This window comes from Mastomys coucha, unplaced genomic scaffold (assembly GCF_008632895.1).
Source record: "Mastomys coucha isolate ucsf_1 unplaced genomic scaffold, UCSF_Mcou_1 pScaffold4, whole genome shotgun sequence".
NCBI classification, from domain to species: domain Eukaryota; kingdom Metazoa; phylum Chordata; class Mammalia; order Rodentia; family Muridae; genus Mastomys; species Mastomys coucha.
In genome coordinates, this window is record NW_022196910.1 from 43,960,628 (window position 1) to 43,980,560 (window position 19,933).

Sequence of the window (19,933 nt, forward strand, 5' to 3'; positions counted from 1 at the left end):
TCCTCTCTTTTTCCCACTCTGCCTGTCTTCCATAACTTCTATGGTTTCAATCTTGCCATACTTTTCAAGTAGTCTCTCAGATTATATTCTTCTGTGTCCTCTTTAATACCACCAACAAAAATTTTCTTCACCGTTAAATGGGCACCAGGCTTTACAGAATCCTCTCTAGAAACAGCTCTCTTTGGTTTCACCACACGCCCATCAACCTTGTGTGGCTGAGCACACATTTCAGCATCCACCTCTTCAACACAAGAGTAGGTCACAAAACCAAAGCCTCTGGAACGTTTTGTTTGGGGTTCCCTCATTACCACACAGTCTGTTAGTGTGTCCCATTTCTCAAAATGTTCTCTTAAGCTATCATCTGTGGTTTCAAAGCTCAGACCACCAATGAACAGCTTCCTCAGCTGCTCTGGTTCCTTTGGATCATGACCCTTTTCCTCCCGGCGGCGGCAGCGGCGACGGCCGGAGTCAGGCTGGGGGCGACCGGGCAGTGGTTTTACCTCCATTTTGAGACCGGACTCGCCTCTTCCAACTCGAGTTCAATATCCAAAAAGCCTCTCTTAGTCAGGCAAGTTGGGGTCTGGAGCCAGAGAACAGGAGTCTCCATAGAATAGTCTAGATCTGTTCACACCAACAGAGCAGTTCTACATCTCAAATTCCACAAAGGCTGCCTTGGAAGCCCTGCCCAATGTGTGCTGCTGGGGGAAGATCACCTGTGATGGTTGGTCCTCACTGAGGGCCTGCTGGGATTCAGTATCACCATGGAAACACACCTCTGGGGTGTCTATGAAAACATTCCTGGAAATGCTCAACTGAACAGGAAGAGTCATCCTATATGTGCATGACAGGACCCTATGGACTGTAATCCATGAGTGAATAAACAGAAAAGAAGTGGGGAGCAGTGTTGCATCCCATGCATCCCATGCATCCCAGCATTCACTTTGTTCTGCTTTCTGACCGTGTTTGCAACATGATTGGAAGCCTTAGACTGGTCCTGCCATGTCTTCTCCATAGTCACAGAGCACTCCCACAAACTGTGAGCCAAAATGAATTGCTTTGGCTTCCATTAAATTGCTTTTGTCAGGTATTTGGAAACAACATGAAAATAGAACTAATATATTAGCAAAGCCTGAGAGTTGATTTAGAATATCTTCAGTCATGAAAGAAGGAAGGAAGAAAGGAAGAAAGGAAGGAAGGAAGGAAGGAAGGAAAGAGAGAGGAGGAAAGAAAGAAAGAAAGGAAGGAAGGAAGGGAGAAAGATGGGTGGATAGATAGATAGATAGATAGATAGGTAGGTAGGTAGGTAGATGTGCAATCCAACTCCTGATGATAAACTAACACAGGCTTTTCCTTCCATTGTCAAGTGTTACAAGGACCTTGGTTTGGTTTCTGCATCACCAAATCAAATAGCAGATATCCACCAGAAAATGTACAAAGCCACCAACGCTATGCATCTGAATTAGCTACGCCTTTTATGGTTTTTGTTTGTTTGGGGGTTTTTTGTTTCTGAAAATTGCTTCTTTTTCATTCTCAAACAGTTATCTGGAACCAATTCCCTTCAGCCAGCTTTTCAGTGACCTTTAAAGGGGACTTAAACAAGGGATCCAGGAGTCTCTACCTACTGGGACAGTTCTGTTGTTCCTCAGAGCTTCCTTTGAAGATGGAGAGAAATCAAAGCCCATTCTAAGAGAGCAGCAGAAAACTATCCCAGGATGAAGCTTAACTCTGGAATGGCCAAGACTAATTGAGAAGCATTATGGTTCTTTGAGGAAACTCTTGGAAGATCTGAGTGGCTTGCTGTGCGTCACCCAGAGACGGGGACACCTGTGTGACTGAGCTGCATGAAAGATACATCAATATCCTTTCTTTCTTTTTTCCTTCCTTCCTTCCTTCCTTCCTTCCTTCCTTCCTTCTTTCATGACTGAAGATATTCTAAATCAACCCTCAGGCTTTGCTAATATATTAGTTCTATTTTCATGTTGTTTCCAAATACCTGACGAAAGCAATTTAATGGAAGCCAAAGCAATTCATTTTGGCTCACAGTTTGTGGGAGTGCTCTGTGACTATGGGGAAGACATGGCAGGACCAGTCCAGGGCTGGCATACAGTCCCAAAGCCCATTGTTGGCCTTCTATGAGAGGGAACACAGCTGTGTGGAGCTGCTGAGGGGCAGGTCAAAAGCCTTCACCCGACAGCCAAGGCTTTCATGCCTTGACTGTCACAAAGTCACACTTGCTCACTTGGTCTGAAGTGGTGGGCCCAGGCGCAGCAGTCCCACGAGTCCTCTTGTATCTGTGAGAGCTTTCTCTTCCTTGTCGGGGGTAATGCGGCTCTAAAGTCCCGAAACAGAAAGTTTCATCGTTAACATCGTTAACATCGTTGCTTGTTGCAGGAGAGCAAACTTGAATTTCCCAGACCTTCGCGCTCTCTGACTTCTATAGCCAACCAATGGAAGATCCACCTGCCTGAAAAATATAGTTTCAAAGCAGAGGAGACACGGACTGAACATGCAGGTGTACGTTTTACATCTCTTCGCACGGAGCCTGACCACATTTACAGATGGCCCTGGCTTTCCAGAGAAGGAGGAATAGAGGCCAGAGAGAGGAAAGAAAGAAAGAAAGAAAGAAAGAAAGAAAGAAAGAAAGAAAGGAAGGAAGGAAGAAAGAAAGAAAGAAAGAAAGGAAGGAAGGAAGGAAGGAAGGAAGGAAGGAAGGAAGGAAGGAAGGAAGGAAGAGGGAGGGAAGGAGGGAGGGAGGGAGGAAGGAAGGAGAGAAAGAACCTTGATTGCAGTTATCTAAGACCTAACTCCGTCTCAAACTGCCCTGAGGCCCTCTGCTGGAAGCAGCATAAGCAAGCAGTGCTTCATCCCGCCACCTGGAGTTGTTATCCGTATTCCTGACATTTTAACTAATTGTTGGGCGAGGGCCTTGAATCGACATTTTTAATGAAGACTGTCTAAGCCAGGAGCATGGGGCCTCATAGGGTCCTTTGTACGTCTCCACTCTGCCACCTGCTGGCCAAGCTGCCGTAGTCCTTTCTGGCACACCAGCTGTGGACGCTGACTTGATTCCTAACTAAGTATCTTACTTATTCTTTACCCAGGAACGTGGCACAAAGGTTGCTGATGGTACGAGCAACTCATCCCCATTTGGGAGGGCCCCGTTTGGTGCCGGCAGGTGGCGGGATGACTGGACTCCGGGTAGCTGTTCTGAACGTTGCTGTAGGTTTGGCCAGACATGCTCTGGGGTGGATGCTCAGGTAGCGGCCCCGTGGGGTGGAGGAAAGCAGCTGGGATCCTCCCTGCAATGGGTCTCGGGGTCCGGCAGCATGCACCTGCGGGGAAGACAGGAGCGACAGGTACCTCTCATTCTCACTACCCAGACCTGAGACAACCGTGTGTGCAAGGTACTATGTGGATGGACTCACCTTTGACCCGTGGAGGAGAGCGTGGGTCGGATGCAGAGTAGGGTGGGGTATCAGGGAGCTGCCGCTGCCTGGGGATTAGAAATATTGCTTTTCTTTTTGTTCTGTTTCATGCCCTGTTTTAGTCACCGACAGAAGGCAACCCTCCGTGGGCTGCACCCCAGGGCCAGGGGAGGAAAGCAAACTCTTCAAACCGCGCCCAGTGTGACAGGCTAGGCTTCAAGTCCCAGCTGTTCTCTTCACCTCTCTAGGCCTCTAGGTCCCTGACCCTCACCCTCTCCCCCAAAATAGAAATCATTACCACAGCCTCTTCAGAGAAGGTTCATGAGAATTGGGGAAATGTCCACAAAGCCTGAGCTGTAATGCTCCAAACTTAGGTTCGATGGAGTGGAAAATGTTGTCACTGAAGCAAGCAATGGTCTTCCATCCATGTAAGTGTGGGGCATTCCAAGCTCTTGAAAGTTACCAAAGGTTTCCAGAAAAGTAACATCATGAAAGTTTGTTTTCATCCATCACTATTTCAGAGCTTGGAGGAGTTAAGGGGGGTGGGGGACATAGAGAGGCAGTGGGGTTAGGATATAATGACACATATGTATGAAAATGTCATTATGATGTCCATCACTTTGTATGGTAAGTTTGAAAAGTAAATTTTTAAATAGAAAATTTTAAGTTTTATCCTCAAACTGGCTCTTTAAAATTTATTTGCCCTCTATCAACAAGGAAGAGAAAATAAATATCCATCTTTATCAGTGTAAAGAAATACAGAGGTATGAATGCTAAAAAGTTTAGTGTATCCGAGGCTAGACCACCACAGACTGCATTTCAATAATACAGTGGCAGCAGAGATTGGATGGCAGGGCTTGTAAGAACCGAGTAAACAGGGACATCTCAGAGAAACACTGGGGGGCCAGGAATTTCCAATGAGCTTAATAAGATAAGCTCAGGAACTTTGGGAAGGTGCTAGAACTCTCCGGAAGGGAGAGGCTAATTAACATTCCTCAGACCACAGGTTGAGAACCAACCTGCAGGTGGGGACACATTCCACAGGATGGACCTTTGCCCACCTTTAGACAAGGGAAGTCCTTGCCACCTCATTCCCTAAAGACCAATCAGTTTCAAAAGTCACACTTTTGCCAATCACATTGTGTCTGTACTGGCTGGTTTTATGTGTCAACTTGACACAGGCTGGAGTTATCACAGAGAAGGGAGTTTCAGTTGAGGAAGTGCCTCCATGAGATCCAGCTGTAGGGCATTTTATCAATTAATGATCAAGGGGTAGGGCACCTTGTGGGTGGTGCCATCCCTGGGCTGGAAATCTTGGGTTCTATAAGAGAGCAGGTTGAGCAAGCCAGGGGAAGCAAGCCAGTAAGAATCATCCCTCCATGGCCTCTGCATCAGCTCCTGCTTCCTGACCTGCTTGAGTTCCAGTCCTGACTTCCTCTGGTGATGAACAGCAATGTGGAAATAAGCTGAATAAACCCTTTCCTCCCCAACTTGCTTTTTGGTCATGATGCTTGTGCAGGAATAGAAACCCTGACTAAGACTGTCTAATGGCTGCTGCCCTGAAAATTGTATAAAAGCTCACTGAACAAGTTGTGAGAAGTCGCCTCCTTTCCTTAGGGTCTGGGATGGCCCCGGTGCACTGCAATAAATCTTGCTTTTTGCATCAATCAGGCTCCACATGGTTCACACAGGGGGTCTCTGGTAAGCCAAGGCTTGACAGGGTCTTACAGGCTGAGTTAACAGAGACTGGCTGGATCTGGCACAGAGGGCACCGGGACTTGACAGGGAAAACGCCCATCAAACAGAGCTCCAAAGCAAAGCTCCAAAACAAGGCTCGGGACGCTAAAGTCACCTCAAGCTTCAAATTTAGAAGAAGGGTAGAGTTGGAAACAGAATCGAATGTAGGTAGAAGGGACAACTAGACCCTTGGGTAAGCCCATTCGTCACTCCAAATCTGAAACAGTTTTTTTTCAGAGGAAATGTAGCCTGGAAGGCTGTAGTACAGGTGACCAGTTCACAGCTAAGCCTGCTGACATGAACTCAGAAGGGTGCATCACAAATCTAAACACTGATGCTGGGGACAGATGGCTGTGGTGGAGAGTTTGCTTAGTGTGTTTTAGGTACTGAGTTCAATCCCCAGCACTGCGGAAGAAAGAAACCGCAGTGCTGAACGGTCAGGCTCTTCCTCAGCTCCACTCTGCATATGTGTAAGTAGATTTAACACGTGTGAGAAACTCAAGTATTATTCCTAAGGAATAGTGAATGTGCTGTGGATAAGGAGGGGACACGTTCTTTTAATAATATATGATGAAGAAATTATTTGTGTGTGTGTGTGTGTGTGTTTGTGTGTGTGTGTGTGTGTGTGTGGACACATACATGCATGTGTAGGCCAGAAGTGTCAGTTTCTTTGGAGCTGGTGTTACAGATAGTTGCGGGCTGCCTCATGTAGATGTTGTTGATCAAGCATGTGTCCTCAAATGGTCACTGAGCCATCTCTCCTCCCTCCCCCCACCCCATTTGAGTAATCTTAATGGAAATAAATAGCCAGTCCCGATCACTCCTCAGTGAAGTCCATCCTTGGAACTTGATCTGTACACAGAACTGACACAGATCAATAAAACAGCAGATATTGCCAGGAAGCCTGGGACAATAAAGCCAGAGCAGCCAACCATATGAGGAATGTGGAAGCATCCCTAACGGCTCTCCTGCCTATAAAATGCATGGTCAGTTCCTTCCAGACCTGGTCTCCAAGCCAGTGGAGACCTTAAGCTGTGGGAGGGCATAACTCCCCAACCATGCTGGAAAGTGGACAAAATCAACAGGATCCTGGAGAGACCTTAGACTTGGTGGTAGGAAGTGGCAGGCAGTGATGGTCTGTTTACAGCTCTTAGGTAATCAAAGTTGAAACTCCAGCACAAACACAGTCCTTCAGGCCTGAGGAATCAGGAAAGACTTTGGAACAAACAAGGATGCTGAAACTCAATGGGGTATCTTGGAACACAGAGGGGTACCCCAGCATCTGTGTCTGACTGCCTGCATCTCTTACTGAGTCTCCGTGCTGTTGCTGTGTGTGGTGGGGTACTGCAAAGTGAACCAATTCTCAAGAGAGTTTACAGTTGGTGCCCGTACTGGCTGGTTTTGTGTGTCAACTTGACACAGGCTGGAGTTATCACAGAGAAGGGAGTTTCAGTTGGGGAAGTGCCTCCATGAGATCCAGCTGTGGGGCATTTTCTCAATTGCCCCTTGTGGGTGGTGCCATCCCTGGGCTGGAAGTCTTGGGTTCTATAAGAGAGCAGGCTGAGCAAGCCAGGAGAAGCAAGCCAGTTAGGAACATCACTCCATGGCCTCTGCATCAGCTCCTGCTTTCTGACCTGCTTGAGTTCCAGTCCTGACTTCCTTTGTGATAAACAGCAATGTGGAAGTGTAAGCTAAATAAACCCTTTCCTCCCCAACTTGCTTTATGGTCATGATGTTTGTGCAGGAATAGAAACCCTGACTAAGACAGTGCCTATCAAAACAAAAGTTATCCACTGTTCAGAGAAATGTAGGTGAGCCCCTAATCCCAGCAACTGCTGCATGTATGTGTGTTGGTGATGTCAGAGAATTTTAAGTGTTGCTTGTCTTGAGCACAGTTTGCTCCCAGTCCAAAATTCAGCAGAGTGACATCTTTTCCTTATTATCAGCCCAAGCTTGGTACATTTCATGGATTTAGAGAATCCTTTTCAGAGAATTTAAAGGAAGAATTTATGAGTCCTACCTTCAAAACTAGACAAACTGTCAAAAACAAACGCAGTTGTGATACACACCTCTTTTTTTTTTCAATGTGTTGTTTGCAATTGCAACTACTCTGCACTTTAAGTTCTCCCTTGATCAATGTCAAGGACCCTGGCAGCGTACAACAGGTTCTTTGGGACCTTCGTGCTCTGAATTTGTTTCTTATATCAAATGGATTTCCATAAACCACAGACACCAGAGAGTGATGGACATATGAGTCACTCTTTGAGTGGCTAATGCTGTCTCTAGCTTCTGGAATAGATGGCTATTTTTAAAAAATTCAAGAGATTCTTAGCAGCTGACCAAAAAATGTATGAATTTGCCTTCTCATTTCCTTGCTTTTAGACATACAACCTGCTTTTGTCCTTTGGAGGACTAATGGGGAGATGCAGTCTTCTGGAGGTTGGGGGCTATGCAAAGCAAGAGGAGATCAAAGAGTCTGTGCCTTCCAGCGGCTGAGCTCATATATACCTCTCTCCATTCATACCCTGTGCCCAAAGCAGCCAGTGTTGTTTTCAGAGGGCAATGTTGATGGATTCCTAGACTTACTGACTGCATACTATGTTATTAACTCCACGAGACACCAGGCAGGGCCCGCACACATCAAAGCACAACTGTCATGTGACTATCCTCATAAGACCAGCTACAATTCAACAGCCAGGTCCCCAGTTTCCTCCCGAGACTCCCCTGTGTTCACACTCATGCCAGTTGTACCTCTCTGGAACCCCATAGTAAGCTCAGCTCAGCACAGTACCGCTCCAGAGCTGGAGCCCCCTAAATATGAAAGATTAAAACAAAGCAAGAACATGTGCTTCATGTTCTTGTGTAAGTTCATATACAAAGGCTGTCATGGCCACCACATCTGAAAGGGCGGCTTTCCCCAGCTCTCAGTTTCTACTTATCTTGCCTTCCTCTAGTGTGTCTTCATCTTACTAAGGGTCTCCAGACCACCTGCCATTGTCTCTCTGTTCCCACTGGAATGATGTTAACAGCACTGTTTGAGGAAAACAAACGGCTAGCCCCAAGAGCCAGCAACAAGGAAATGCATTGTCTGAGAAGAATCTCAAATCCACTCTGAAGCCTTTAAGGAGTCAGTCTGCCTTTTATTACCTTCAAATGCATCACCAATCCTGGAGGGGGAAAAAAACCGAGTGCCCTGCCAGGATAGACTGTTCCTTGCCCTTGGTAAACTCTCAGTAAAGAACCCATGTGCTTCACTCATGGTTGTATCTCATCCCCAACTACAAAATAGCTGTTATGGATGATGTTTCCTGTAATTTTAACAGGCGTGATTTATCTCCCCGATGTGGACCTTCATGTTAAAGATGCATCTTAATAGTAAGTGTGCACCACTCCAAAGTACCCCAGAGATAAACGCTTGCCTGAGTACAGTTAGAGTTTGTAACTATTACCCTGAAATTGAGTGTTTTGTTTTGTTTTATTTTTTGTACAATAGCCCTGAAGACATATCAGTGGCTAAGGTATCCCAACAAGCTAATCCTGTTCATTATTACAGGCAACTTCATTTGTTTTTACAAATGCCTTTCCGATGGGAAGAGTAGAGAGCTGTTTCAGCCTAGATTTTCTCTCTAGGCTTCCTCAGCTTCACTAGCTTGAACCCCGGAATTAAATGGGTCAGTGAATTCACAGAGCTGCACATAGCACCTCGCCCCCTCCCACAACTTCAAGGTAAAAGGGTTCAGCACCACGTCCTAGGGGCCACAGAAATGCAACATACTTCTGACTCCTTATTCATCTGAGTCCTAACTAAAACCGAGAACCCTAGCTGCTTAAGCTGAACCTCTTAGACAGAAATTAAATAAAACCAGGTGCCAACTCCTTTGTGACCTCTGGGTCCCTGCCCTCATGACGTCTCCTCTATTATGAAGTCCCCACACATCCTCATGCAACCAAAGCTATATTAAGTATACAGAACAATATTTTGCCCTATTGTTGATTATGCCGCCATAATATAATATTACCTAGGGATGATGTTATACCCATCTGTGATACTGTAATTTTTTTTTTTAAGACAGGGTCTTACTATGTAGGCCTGGCTGGCCTAGAACTTACTATGTAACAGAGGCTGCCTTGAAGTCACAGAGATCCACCTGCCTCTGCCTTCTGAGTGCTGTGTGCATCACATGTGTGTCTGGTGCCCAAAGAGATAAGAAGAGAGCACCAGGGTTGTGTTGCTATAGAAATGGTTGTGAGCCACCAGGTGGATGATGGGATTTAAATGTGGTTCCTCTGCCAGGGTAACAAGTGCTCCTAACTCCTGAGGCAATTCTCCATTCCTGACAATGGCCTTTCTTAATGGGCGTTAATTAATGAGCAATTTAGTAGAAGAGGAAATAACTTAAGACTGAAGTGAGTACAAATCTGAAATTCCTCTCTGCCCAACCCCCCCAAAGTAAAACCATATTGCCTCAGAGCTCAGAGTTTAAATACTACCACCAACTGCATAAAGACACTGCTATTCTAAAATACTCAAAACTTAAAGTATAGTGCTTTTGTATTGTAAAGTAAAATAAGTTTGTATTGACATCATGATCATCAAACCAGCCTCTTACCCCTAAGGTCATGGCTGAGCCTGTTTCTCCTTGCTCCTGCTTAGACATAACTGCCTCACATACCTGCCTGCACATAAGCATGTTTTATCAAGCAGCAACAGGCTCTCTGATCATGGGACTCTGACAATCTTTTTAAAGTCATGACTTGGATCTCTTTTAAGTCATACTTTCCAATAGACCATTGTAGATACTTTTAATGTATTTCCTGGGTTTCATGTTTTTTTTTTTCAAAGCATTCTTCAAAACAGCAATCAGTCTAAAAGTCACATGTGAAAGCAGGGATGCATGTGATACCATTAGGCAAGGTTTAATCCCAGCTTTGCATTGGAGCATCACTTAGTAACTCTAGACCTCAGCCTCCTCCTCCTATATGAGCCATAGAAACAAATGTATGGCATCATCCATGTAGTTAAGCATAGAACACTACTGCCCAGTGCTAGTAGATACTCAACAATACCCATTTCTCATCTCCCTCACTTAAACCGGCTCCCTGTGCCTTCAATCTGCTCCCAAAGATACAGAATAGATTCTCTTGGGAAAACCAAGCCTGAATCTTTATAACAATGGCTAAAGTTGTGGATAGATATCTATGCGTCTACAGGAAGTACAATGGTTGTCATGGATACATCTCAGTGGCTTGAGGGCCCTAAGACACAACCGGACTTTCCACAAAAGAAGGCAGTCCTTTGAGTTAGGTCTCTGTTTATAACCTTCATCCCAAACAACTGTTGTATTCCAACTTAAATGCGGAAGCTAAAGTGTTTATCTCATAGAAAGAGGATATGGAAGAGGAATAACTAGACCTTAAGAAGAGAGCTGGGAGCAGAGATGGGATGGTTAATAATACAGTGGGTCCAGCAGAGTAAGAAAAAGAACTCGATGTTCTATGGCACTGTAGAGTAACCATGCTTGATGATAAATAACTACATATTTCAAAATAATAGGATTTTAAATGTTGCCACCATAAGTAATAGTGAATATTTGAGCTAATGGGTATAATAATTACCTCGACTCGATGTGATCATTGTAGATTTTGTACTTTGAGTGTACTGTCACTGCCCCCATAAATACATACAATTATGATTCCATTTAAAATATACATGTTTAGGACTGGAGAGATGGCTCAGCAGTTAAGAGCACTGACTACTCTTCCAGTGGTCCTGAGTTCAATTCCCAGCAACCACATGGTGGCTCACAATCACCTGTAATAGGATCTGATGCACTTTTCTGGTATATGTCTGAAGACAGCTACAGTATACTCATATTAATAATAATAATAATAATTTAAAAACCTGTTTCCTCCCAAGTTGCTAGAAAAAAAAATACAATTTTAAATGTTTTAACCATATTTACCAGGGAAAATTAGAAAGGAAAGAATTAATATGAAAAACAAAAGCTCTCACTAGACCCCCCGGAGAATAAGGGGGTGATGAGAAACGCCATGAACAACATGTGGCCATAAATTTGATGACAAGGATAAAATGGACCAACAACTCCTTAAGGGAGTTGGTAGAAAAGCTGCCAACACACACACACATACACATACACACACAAACACACACACACACACACACACACACACACACACACTCACACACATACACACACACAAACACACACACACGCACACACACACACACAAACACACACACACGCACACACACACACACACACATGCACACACACACACACACGAGCTCCCGGGCATTTGTTGATGCTGTTAGTATTGTTGATGTTCTTGTTTGAAATGACTGTACTGCCCAGGCTGTTTTCAAGCTTGTGAAGCTCCTGCCTCCACTTCGCACATAGTGCATGTCACTGTGCCAGGCTAGAAGTAATGTTCATAGTCCTGAATCTACCCATGCACTTCCATTCAGATAATTAAAGAAGAGGGAATAGTTCCTAATTCCTTAGAAGAAGCTACAATTACTCCAATTGCAAATTGAAGTAATTGCCATACAAATCTGTGTAAGAAAGGAAAACTGGGGATTCAGGCTCTAATAAACATAGGTGCAAGTCCTCAACAGGCCAGGTGGTGGCGCATGCCTTTAATCCCAGCACTCAGAAGGCAGAAACAGGCAGATTCATGAGTTCAAGACCAGCCAGACCTATGCGGCAAGTTACAGATTGACCAAAAATGTTCACAAATTAAGCTAACAAGATTCTTAGGTCCAGAATACTTTTTTAGGTTTTCTAAACCAAAAGATCGAAACCCTAATTTTTAAAGAATAGACATAAGATTTAAAGGCTAATTTATCACACACACACAAAAAGAATAAATGGGAAAGGAACATACAAAATTATGCCTAGTATCATTACCCATTAGGAAAAAAAACATAACTAAAACGCAGTGAACAACTACAAACTTGTTAGGATGGGTTCATATTGTTATGATGGCTACATTTTGTTAGGATGTTACATTTTGTTAGGATGGCTACATTTTGTTTGTTAGATGGCTACATTTTGTTTGTTACAATGCTACATTTTGTTTGTTAGATGGCTACATTTTGTTTGTTAGATGGCTACATTTTGTTTGTTAGATGGCTACATTTTGTTTGTTAGATGGCTACATTTTGTTGGTTAGATGGCTACATTTTGTTGGTTAGATGGCTACATTTTGTTTGTTACAATGCTACATTTTGATAGGATGCTACTTTTTTTTAAAAAATAAAATTGATGATTCTGACAATGAAGAACAGCAACTGGATAAATAATAGATTATAATATAAAAGTATGATAGCAAGAGAATATTTGGCGATTTTTACAGTTGCATTTGCATTTACATCAATATGACCAAGCAGTCTTTTTTTTTAAAAGATTTATTTTATGTATATGAGTACACTGTAGCTGTACAGCTGGTTGTGAGCCATCATATGGTTGCTGGGAATTGAACTCAGAACCTCTGCTCTCTCTGCCTTGCTCGCTCTGGCTTAAAGATTTATTTTTTATTATTCTGTGTAAGTACACTGTAGCTGTCTTCAGACACTCCAGAAGAGGGCATCAGATCTCATTACAGATGGTTGTGAGCCACCATGTGGTTGCTGGGATTTGAACTCAGGACCTTCAGAAGAGCAGTCAGTGCTTTTAACCACTGAGCCATCTCTCCAGCCCATACCAAGCAGTCTTTATGCCACATATTTACTCAGGAAATTTAAACTTTTGGTCACACAAAAACCTAACAGGATGGACTAAAGAGATTGTTCAATGAGTAAGAAGACTTTCCCACAAACAGGAGGACAGAGTCTGGATACCCAGTACCCATTCAGAAAGGGAGGTTTAGCCTCATGCATGCACCTGTAACCTATACTATGTGGGGCAGAAGCAGGAGGGTGGCCAGTACTTGGTAGAAGCTAGACTAGTTCTAGACTCAGAGAGAGGCCATGTCTCAAAAGAATAAGGCAGAGAGTGGCAGAGCAGGATACTGCATCCTCCTTTGGTCTATGTGTATACATGCATGCAAACAAAAATAAGGGACCAAAAATATATGTATGAAATGTATATAAGATAGTATTCATAACTGATAAAAGTTTAACTAATCCAAATGTCTCCAAGTTTGGGAATGGCTAAATCATGGTATAAGCCTTTAGAGGAATCTTTATCAGGAATAAAAGAAATGAGCTAATGACCAAAGGCATTCTAACTAGAAGGCAACAGATTCAGAAGACATCTATGGCTTCATTGATTTGGCATTCTGGAAAAAAGAGAATTATAGAGACAGAGAAGAGAAATCAATGGTTACCAGAGTTTAGGGTGACTGGTATATAGTATAACTATAGTGGTACTCTATGAGATTATCAAAATTTAGAAGCATTTCCAAATAGTATTGTTGAGACCTGGAGAGATGGCTCCATGGCAAAGAGCACTTACTGCTCCTCCACAAGATCAGAGTTCAGTTCTTATCACCACCTGGTATGGTTCATAACCCACCCCGGGGATAAAATGCTTTCTTCCTGCCTCTGAAGGCACCTGCATACACATGGCATATAGTCACACAAGTGCACACACACAAATACATTTGTAATTTTTTTGAAGTGCACTGAGTTTGCTTTTTGTGAGTTAAAAATAAGAGAAATCTGGAGTAGCTTTATCATCAGAAAAACAAACAACATGGACATAACTTTCTTTTCAAAAAGTTAAGAAAATTCATAAACATTCTTCCAGAGTGATCAAAGCAGAGAAATATATCACTGACTCCAAGAACAATAGAAGAAGCACACTATAGAGCCTACAGATGTTAGAATATAACAGGGAGGGACTAGAGAGGGGGCTCAGCAGTTAAGAGCACTGGTTGTTCTTGCAGAAGGCCTGGGTTTGGTTCCCAGCAACCACATGGTGGCTCACAGACATTTATAACTCCACTTAGAAGGGATCTGATGACCTCTTCTGAGTTCTGCAGGTCCCAGGCATGCACATGGTGCACATACATACACTGTTGTGTTTTATAAAAAGATAAAGAGAGAGAGGACTATGTTTTGGTGGATGTGTAGTCAGGTATGGAAGAAGGGGGTGCCTCCACGGGCCCATGCTGAGGTATCCCTTCCCCCTGAGGGACCAGTCACACAATGGTATAGTATAGAATAAAGTTTATTCAGGGCATGGGGAGGGGAGTTGAGAGGGTAATAGACAAAAAAAAAAAAAGGCAGAGAGAGAGAGAGAAAAGAAGTAGAGGCTGGCCATGAGCACAGGGGGTGGGGAGTGGGGTCGGGGGGGGGAACAAGAGGACAGAGTAGAAACGAGAATGCAAGAGCAAGAGAAAGCAGAGGGGGCCAGCAACCCCTTTTATAGTGAGTCAGACATACATGGTTGTTGCCAGGTAACTGTAGGGCAGAGCTTAGACAAAATGCTAACATATACAAAAATACTCCTGAACATAAAAATGATTAAAATATATAATAGAGAAATGTAAACAACTTATGTCATTGAGCTTAACAGCCTAGGTAAAATTAATAAATTCATTGAAAGCCACAAACAGCCTAAGCTGGTACCTATCCATCAGTAACCTGAATATCTCCTAGATCTAGTAGTAAAGATACTGGACTTGTCGCAAAGGAAAGGATTTGGGAGAGCGAGAATAACCTTGAAAAAAAAGCACAAGGCCCAGGTAGCTTCATTGGTGAAATCTGCCCAAAGTTTATAGAAGAAATAAGATTAATTCTACTTAAGCTCTTGTAAACACACACACACACACACACACACACGAAAAGGCAACACTCTCCAGATTATTCAATTACATCACAATTTTAAATACATTAAGTGAAGAGTGAGCCGCCATTACTTACAAGGCTCCTAAATCAAAGTCATTGCCCAAGAATTCTTCAAGCAGACTCGTATCCAGGGCTGGGTTCTCCAGAGTGCCACTGGCTCCCTGTGCTGCCAAGAGAAATTGAAAGTCTTGAGAACCACAGGGTTTCAGGGTGGCTGCTGAAACCTGGGCAAGCAGGTACCCAGGCTTACAATGCATCTATTGGGAATGTAGTCTCTTTGCCATTTAAACACTTCCTTCAGAAATGTCTTCAGATCACTCTTTTCAGCAAGACTTCCTAACATTATTTACATAAGAACAATTTGCTCCTATCTTTTATTTTAGCAAGCTCTCCTACTAAGTGTTTTTTCTCCTGACTGTCTGAGGCTGGTATAGTGCTCTGTTTATGAGCCCCTGTAACACTGAACACTTGTCTTGTGCACTGTTGAAAACCCACTTTCCTTCACCTTCTCCCTCCCTTGTCCCTCCTCCCCTTTTCCCTTGTCCTCCCCTCCCTTGCCCCTCCCCCTTCCCTTCCCCTCTTCTCCTTTAAGGAGAGAAACTGTGTCTTCTTTATTTTTCCACATTGACCCAAGGCATGAAAGAAGTAAACGGCATTATCATTTGTTGGATAGATAGACAAATAATGAATGAATGGATGAGTGGATGGATGGATGCATGGCTTGCCGATTAGGTTTGTTAGACTTTGTTAGACTTCCTACCATATCACAGTTATATCCTTCTTCTTGACTTATACAATGGAAAGAAAATATTTATTTTTCACTGTTAGTAGTGAATATTACTAGAATTTAAAAAAGAATATAAAATACAGTGTAAAAATATAATGAAGAAGAGAAAAAAACATTTTGGGGGTTGGTGAAATGGCTTAGCAGGTAAAAGGAGCTATTTGTATAAGCCTGACCACCTGAGTTCAATCCCTAGAAAATACAGTGTAAGAAGAGAACCCTTCCAAAACATTGTCTTCCACCCTCCATATACACACATGTCCACCCTCACACACATCACACACACACAGCAATAATAAATAAACACTTTTGACAGCAGTAAAAACGATTTTATATTTAGCAAACTCAAGAGAAAAATAACTGATTATCACAAATGATCAGACCATCAAATAGGATGGTTGGCTAAAATAAAACATGGAAACTAATTGTTCTTATATAAATAATACCAATTAACGTTCAAGTGAATATAATGGAGGAGATTTCACTGAAAATAATAAAAACCTAAAACACTTAAGCATATATTTAAGAAGGCTCTTTAATTTGTTTCTTATTTTAGCATACTAACTAATAAGTTTCATTATTTCATTTTCACACATATTAATTATTATACCCAGAATAATTTTTAACTAAAAGCCTCCATCCACGGCCTTAGGGTGAGATTTAAATAAACGGAGAAACCTACCTTGTTCTTTAGCTGACTTAGTATTATTACAAAGTTTCTAGGGGATGACATTTCGAACTTCTGCATGTCACTATGACTCTTCTGAGGTGATTTTTCTCGCAATGTCACTTGCTGCTCACAGGTCCAGCATGTGGCCTCCACAGACAGAGCCAGGCAGAATCACAAGTTTTGGGCCAATGACCAACTCAATTATTTCAACCAATAATTTGAGTGAACAGATTTTAAATCTAGCACTTTAATCAAAACCATACAATAAAAAGATAAAAAGCTAGATAATAAGCTAAATATTTCTGCTGTTTGCCCAAATCCTGGTTCTGTGTTTTCCCTTCTGAGTCCTGCTTATTCCACTTTTATTCCATTGCATGTCAAACTGTTGAACACACACAATAACCTACTTCTTTTTTTTTTTTTAAAAAAATATGGAACGCTTCATGAATTTGCGTGTCATCCTTGCGCAGGGGCCATGCTAATCTTCTCTGTTTCATTCCAATTTTAGTAAATGTGCTGCCGAAGTGAGCACAATAACCTACTTCTTAAAAGTGTCTGTGGACTTAAATAAAATTCTCTCCACACTAAAATGTTTTGAAATAATTCTTTAAATTATTTCTTCCTAGCAGGTCATGGGGACACAGTCCAAAAGTAGAGGCAGGAGGATCTTTGTGAGCTCAAGGCTAGCCTGGTCTCTACTGTGAGCTCCAGGACAACCAGGAGTACATAGAGCGACCCTGTCTCAAACAAACAAATGAGTATTTATTCTTTCAAGGTACAAATGTAACAAAACAACACAGAAGAAAATAAGAGCTATACAAGTGGGCACCCTGAAGGGACACAAGCCACCTAAGATAAAGAAATATTATTATAATATCAGGAGTTTTGCTACACAACAAACATATTTTGGAGTGGGTTTGCCAATGAATACTATGAAGAAAACACATGGCTAGGTGTCTGTGGGAAGCAATCACAATCACTGCCAGCTTCAACATCAAATTCCAGATGAGTCAAGCATTGCTATGTGAAAACCAGATCACGGGAAAAAACTGTAACTATAGTCACATATGATCATGAACATCTGTGAAATTCTCATGATCATAAGACAGACAAGGTCTTTTACCCATGGCATGAAAGCCAGAAACAATAAAGAAATACATGAATTAACTTTTCTTTATAAATGTGATAAAAACACAATCACCATTTTGTATAATGAACATACCCTGGTAATTTTAAAAAATCACCTTATACGATTTGGAGGAGGAAAGAATTTTCAATATTTTAAAGAAAAAATTAAATTCAATGGAGAAGTAATAAAAAAGCAAAGGAACTCATAAAATAGTCTTCCACATTCATGGATATCAACATTATTCTACATTTTCCTTTCTCTGTCTCTCTGTCTCTGTCTCTATCTCTGTCTGTCTCTCTCTCTCTCACACACACACACTCCCACATACATACACACACTCTCTCTCAAATACACACATACTCACTTTCACACACACACACACTCCCACATACATACACACACTCTCTCTCAAATATACACATATTCACTTTCACACACACACATATGCACTATCTCTAACACACACTCTTTCACGCAGACACATACTCTCTCTCTTATTCCCATACTTCTCTCTCACATGTCATACACGCCCATATAAAGACATTTATCTTTAAAAGCCAAAGCAACAAAAATAGATACATATCTACCTATAGACTATTTTCACAAACACACATACATCAAATATTTTCACAACTACAATTCAACTGTGAGCATCAGGAAGTTTAACATTGATACAGGTTTTTAATATAGCTTATGTTCCTATTCAAATTTTACTTATTATCTCTATAATGTTACCTGTGGTAAATTTTTTTCTTATCCAGCATCTAATCTGTTTCTATATCAGAACTTCTCAAATTTATTTTTTGAGAGAACTGGCTAGTTGTTTCATGAATTGAAAATAATATAAGCAATACAAAGTTTGTAAGGCTAGAAGGCAAGATGAGAAATCCTAATGCTAATTATCCATATCTCAGAACCCATCAAAAGATTGCTCCCCCCTCCTCCCCCTCCTCCCTCTCCCCTTTCTCCTCCTCCTCCAACTTTTGTCACTATAATTAACTACCTGAGGTAAGCTACCTGTATAAAGAAAGGTGGTTACTTTAGTTCAGAGTTTTAGAATTTTAATGCTTCGCACTGGTACCAGCTCAGCTCTGTAGTCGTTTTCTCCTGGGAAAGGTACCAAGCAGCACTTTGTATTGAATGGTGTGAGAAGGAGGCCACACATTCTTAGTTGCATTTGAGAAAAGAAAAAGTAAGCAATTGGATAGATAGATAGATAGATAGATAGATAGATAGATAGATAGATAGATGATAGATGATAGATAGATGATAGATAGATAATAGAGATAGATGATAGATAGATAGATAGATAGATAGATAGATAGATAGATAATAGAGATAGATGATAGATAGATAGATAGATAGATAGATAGATAGATAGATAGATAGATAGGTTAATGGATAGGTAGATAGATGATAGATAGATAGATAGATAGATAGATAGATAGATAGATATTAGAGAGGGGGGGCACCTACACCTACAAAAATGGCATACACTTATACAGACACAAACAGACAGAAATAAATAATTAACAAATAGGTAAACAAACCAAGCAGCATCATAGATTACACATTTAAAATGTGAACACTAACTCCCCCACCATTTTCACAGTTATGGGATCTAAGGTGTGTCGGTTTGGATGAGACTGGCCCCTATGTGCTCAGATATCTGAATACCTGGTCCCAGTTGATGATGCTCTTCAGGAAGGCTTAGGAGATGTGGCCTTACTGTAGAAGTGTGTCATGGGCACTGGGCTCCCAGGCTCCCTCCCACCATTCTTAGTATGCTGTCCCTGCTTCCTGCTTGTGTTGCAGGTTGTGCTGGCTGTCCCAGCTGCCAGGACTGGCACCTCTACTCCACCATCAGAAACGCGGAACTTCTGGAACCATGAGCCTAGATAAACTCTTCCCTTTTCTAAGCTGCCTTGGTCATGGTTCTGTTATTGGTGTCTTGTTTGGGTTTTATTTAATCGCATGCTAATCAATATACAGGGAGAAATATATAATAAACTGACTAATTAATTAATAAAATGATCTTGCCGGTCACACATTTAAAACACAAGCAACATGATAATGCCTCCGTCAGTTTCACAATTCTGAAACACGGAGGAAAAATGAAAGGCCACATTGGCAGAAATGAAATGCAGAAAGAAAACCACAGACTAGTGTTGGATGTTATACCCATGCTCTAAGACAAATATTGTCAAGTGGATTTGAACTTTTGGAGACTCTATCATTAAGGTACAAAAAAATGATGCAGTCCTTGGATTTATTTATTAAAAAGAAAAATGTGTTTCACTTTTGAAATCAATGTCAAACGCACTGAATATTCTACCAGTTGTAATGAATACTTTTCATGTATGGCATGGTGATT

At 41.9% G+C, this 19,933-nt stretch overlaps 1 protein-coding gene, 1 long non-coding RNA gene and 1 other non-coding gene across 3 annotated transcripts in view; all 3 read right to left on the reverse strand.

Annotated features, from left to right (window-relative positions):
• Nucleotides 1-15,233, reverse strand: part of Myrfl (myelin regulatory factor like) — an 89,202-nt gene extending 73,969 nt beyond the window's left edge. The window contains exons 1-4 of the mRNA XM_031350380.1: nucleotides 15,052-15,233; nucleotides 3,426-3,493; nucleotides 3,098-3,332; nucleotides 2,240-2,331 (exon numbers count right to left, since the gene is read on the reverse strand). Of these exons, the coding sequence (XP_031206240.1) occupies nucleotides 2,240-2,331; nucleotides 3,098-3,332; nucleotides 3,426-3,493; nucleotides 15,052-15,233 (577 nt within the window). The remainder of the gene's footprint in view (nucleotides 1-2,239; nucleotides 2,332-3,097; nucleotides 3,333-3,425; nucleotides 3,494-15,051) is intronic.
• On the reverse strand, nucleotides 134-558 carry LOC116076355. The gene is made up of 2 exons (XR_004112913.1): nucleotides 501-558; nucleotides 134-431 (listed from the first exon to the last, which is right to left on the reverse strand). It is a non-coding gene; the product is annotated as an uncharacterized LOC116076355 (long non-coding RNA).
• A 1,622-nt stretch (nucleotides 15,234-16,855) lies between the features above and the next one.
• On the reverse strand, nucleotides 16,856-16,962 carry LOC116076649. The gene has a single exon (XR_004113048.1). It is a non-coding gene; the product is annotated as a U6 spliceosomal RNA (small nuclear RNA).
• Between the last annotated feature and the right edge of the window lie 2,971 nt (nucleotides 16,963-19,933).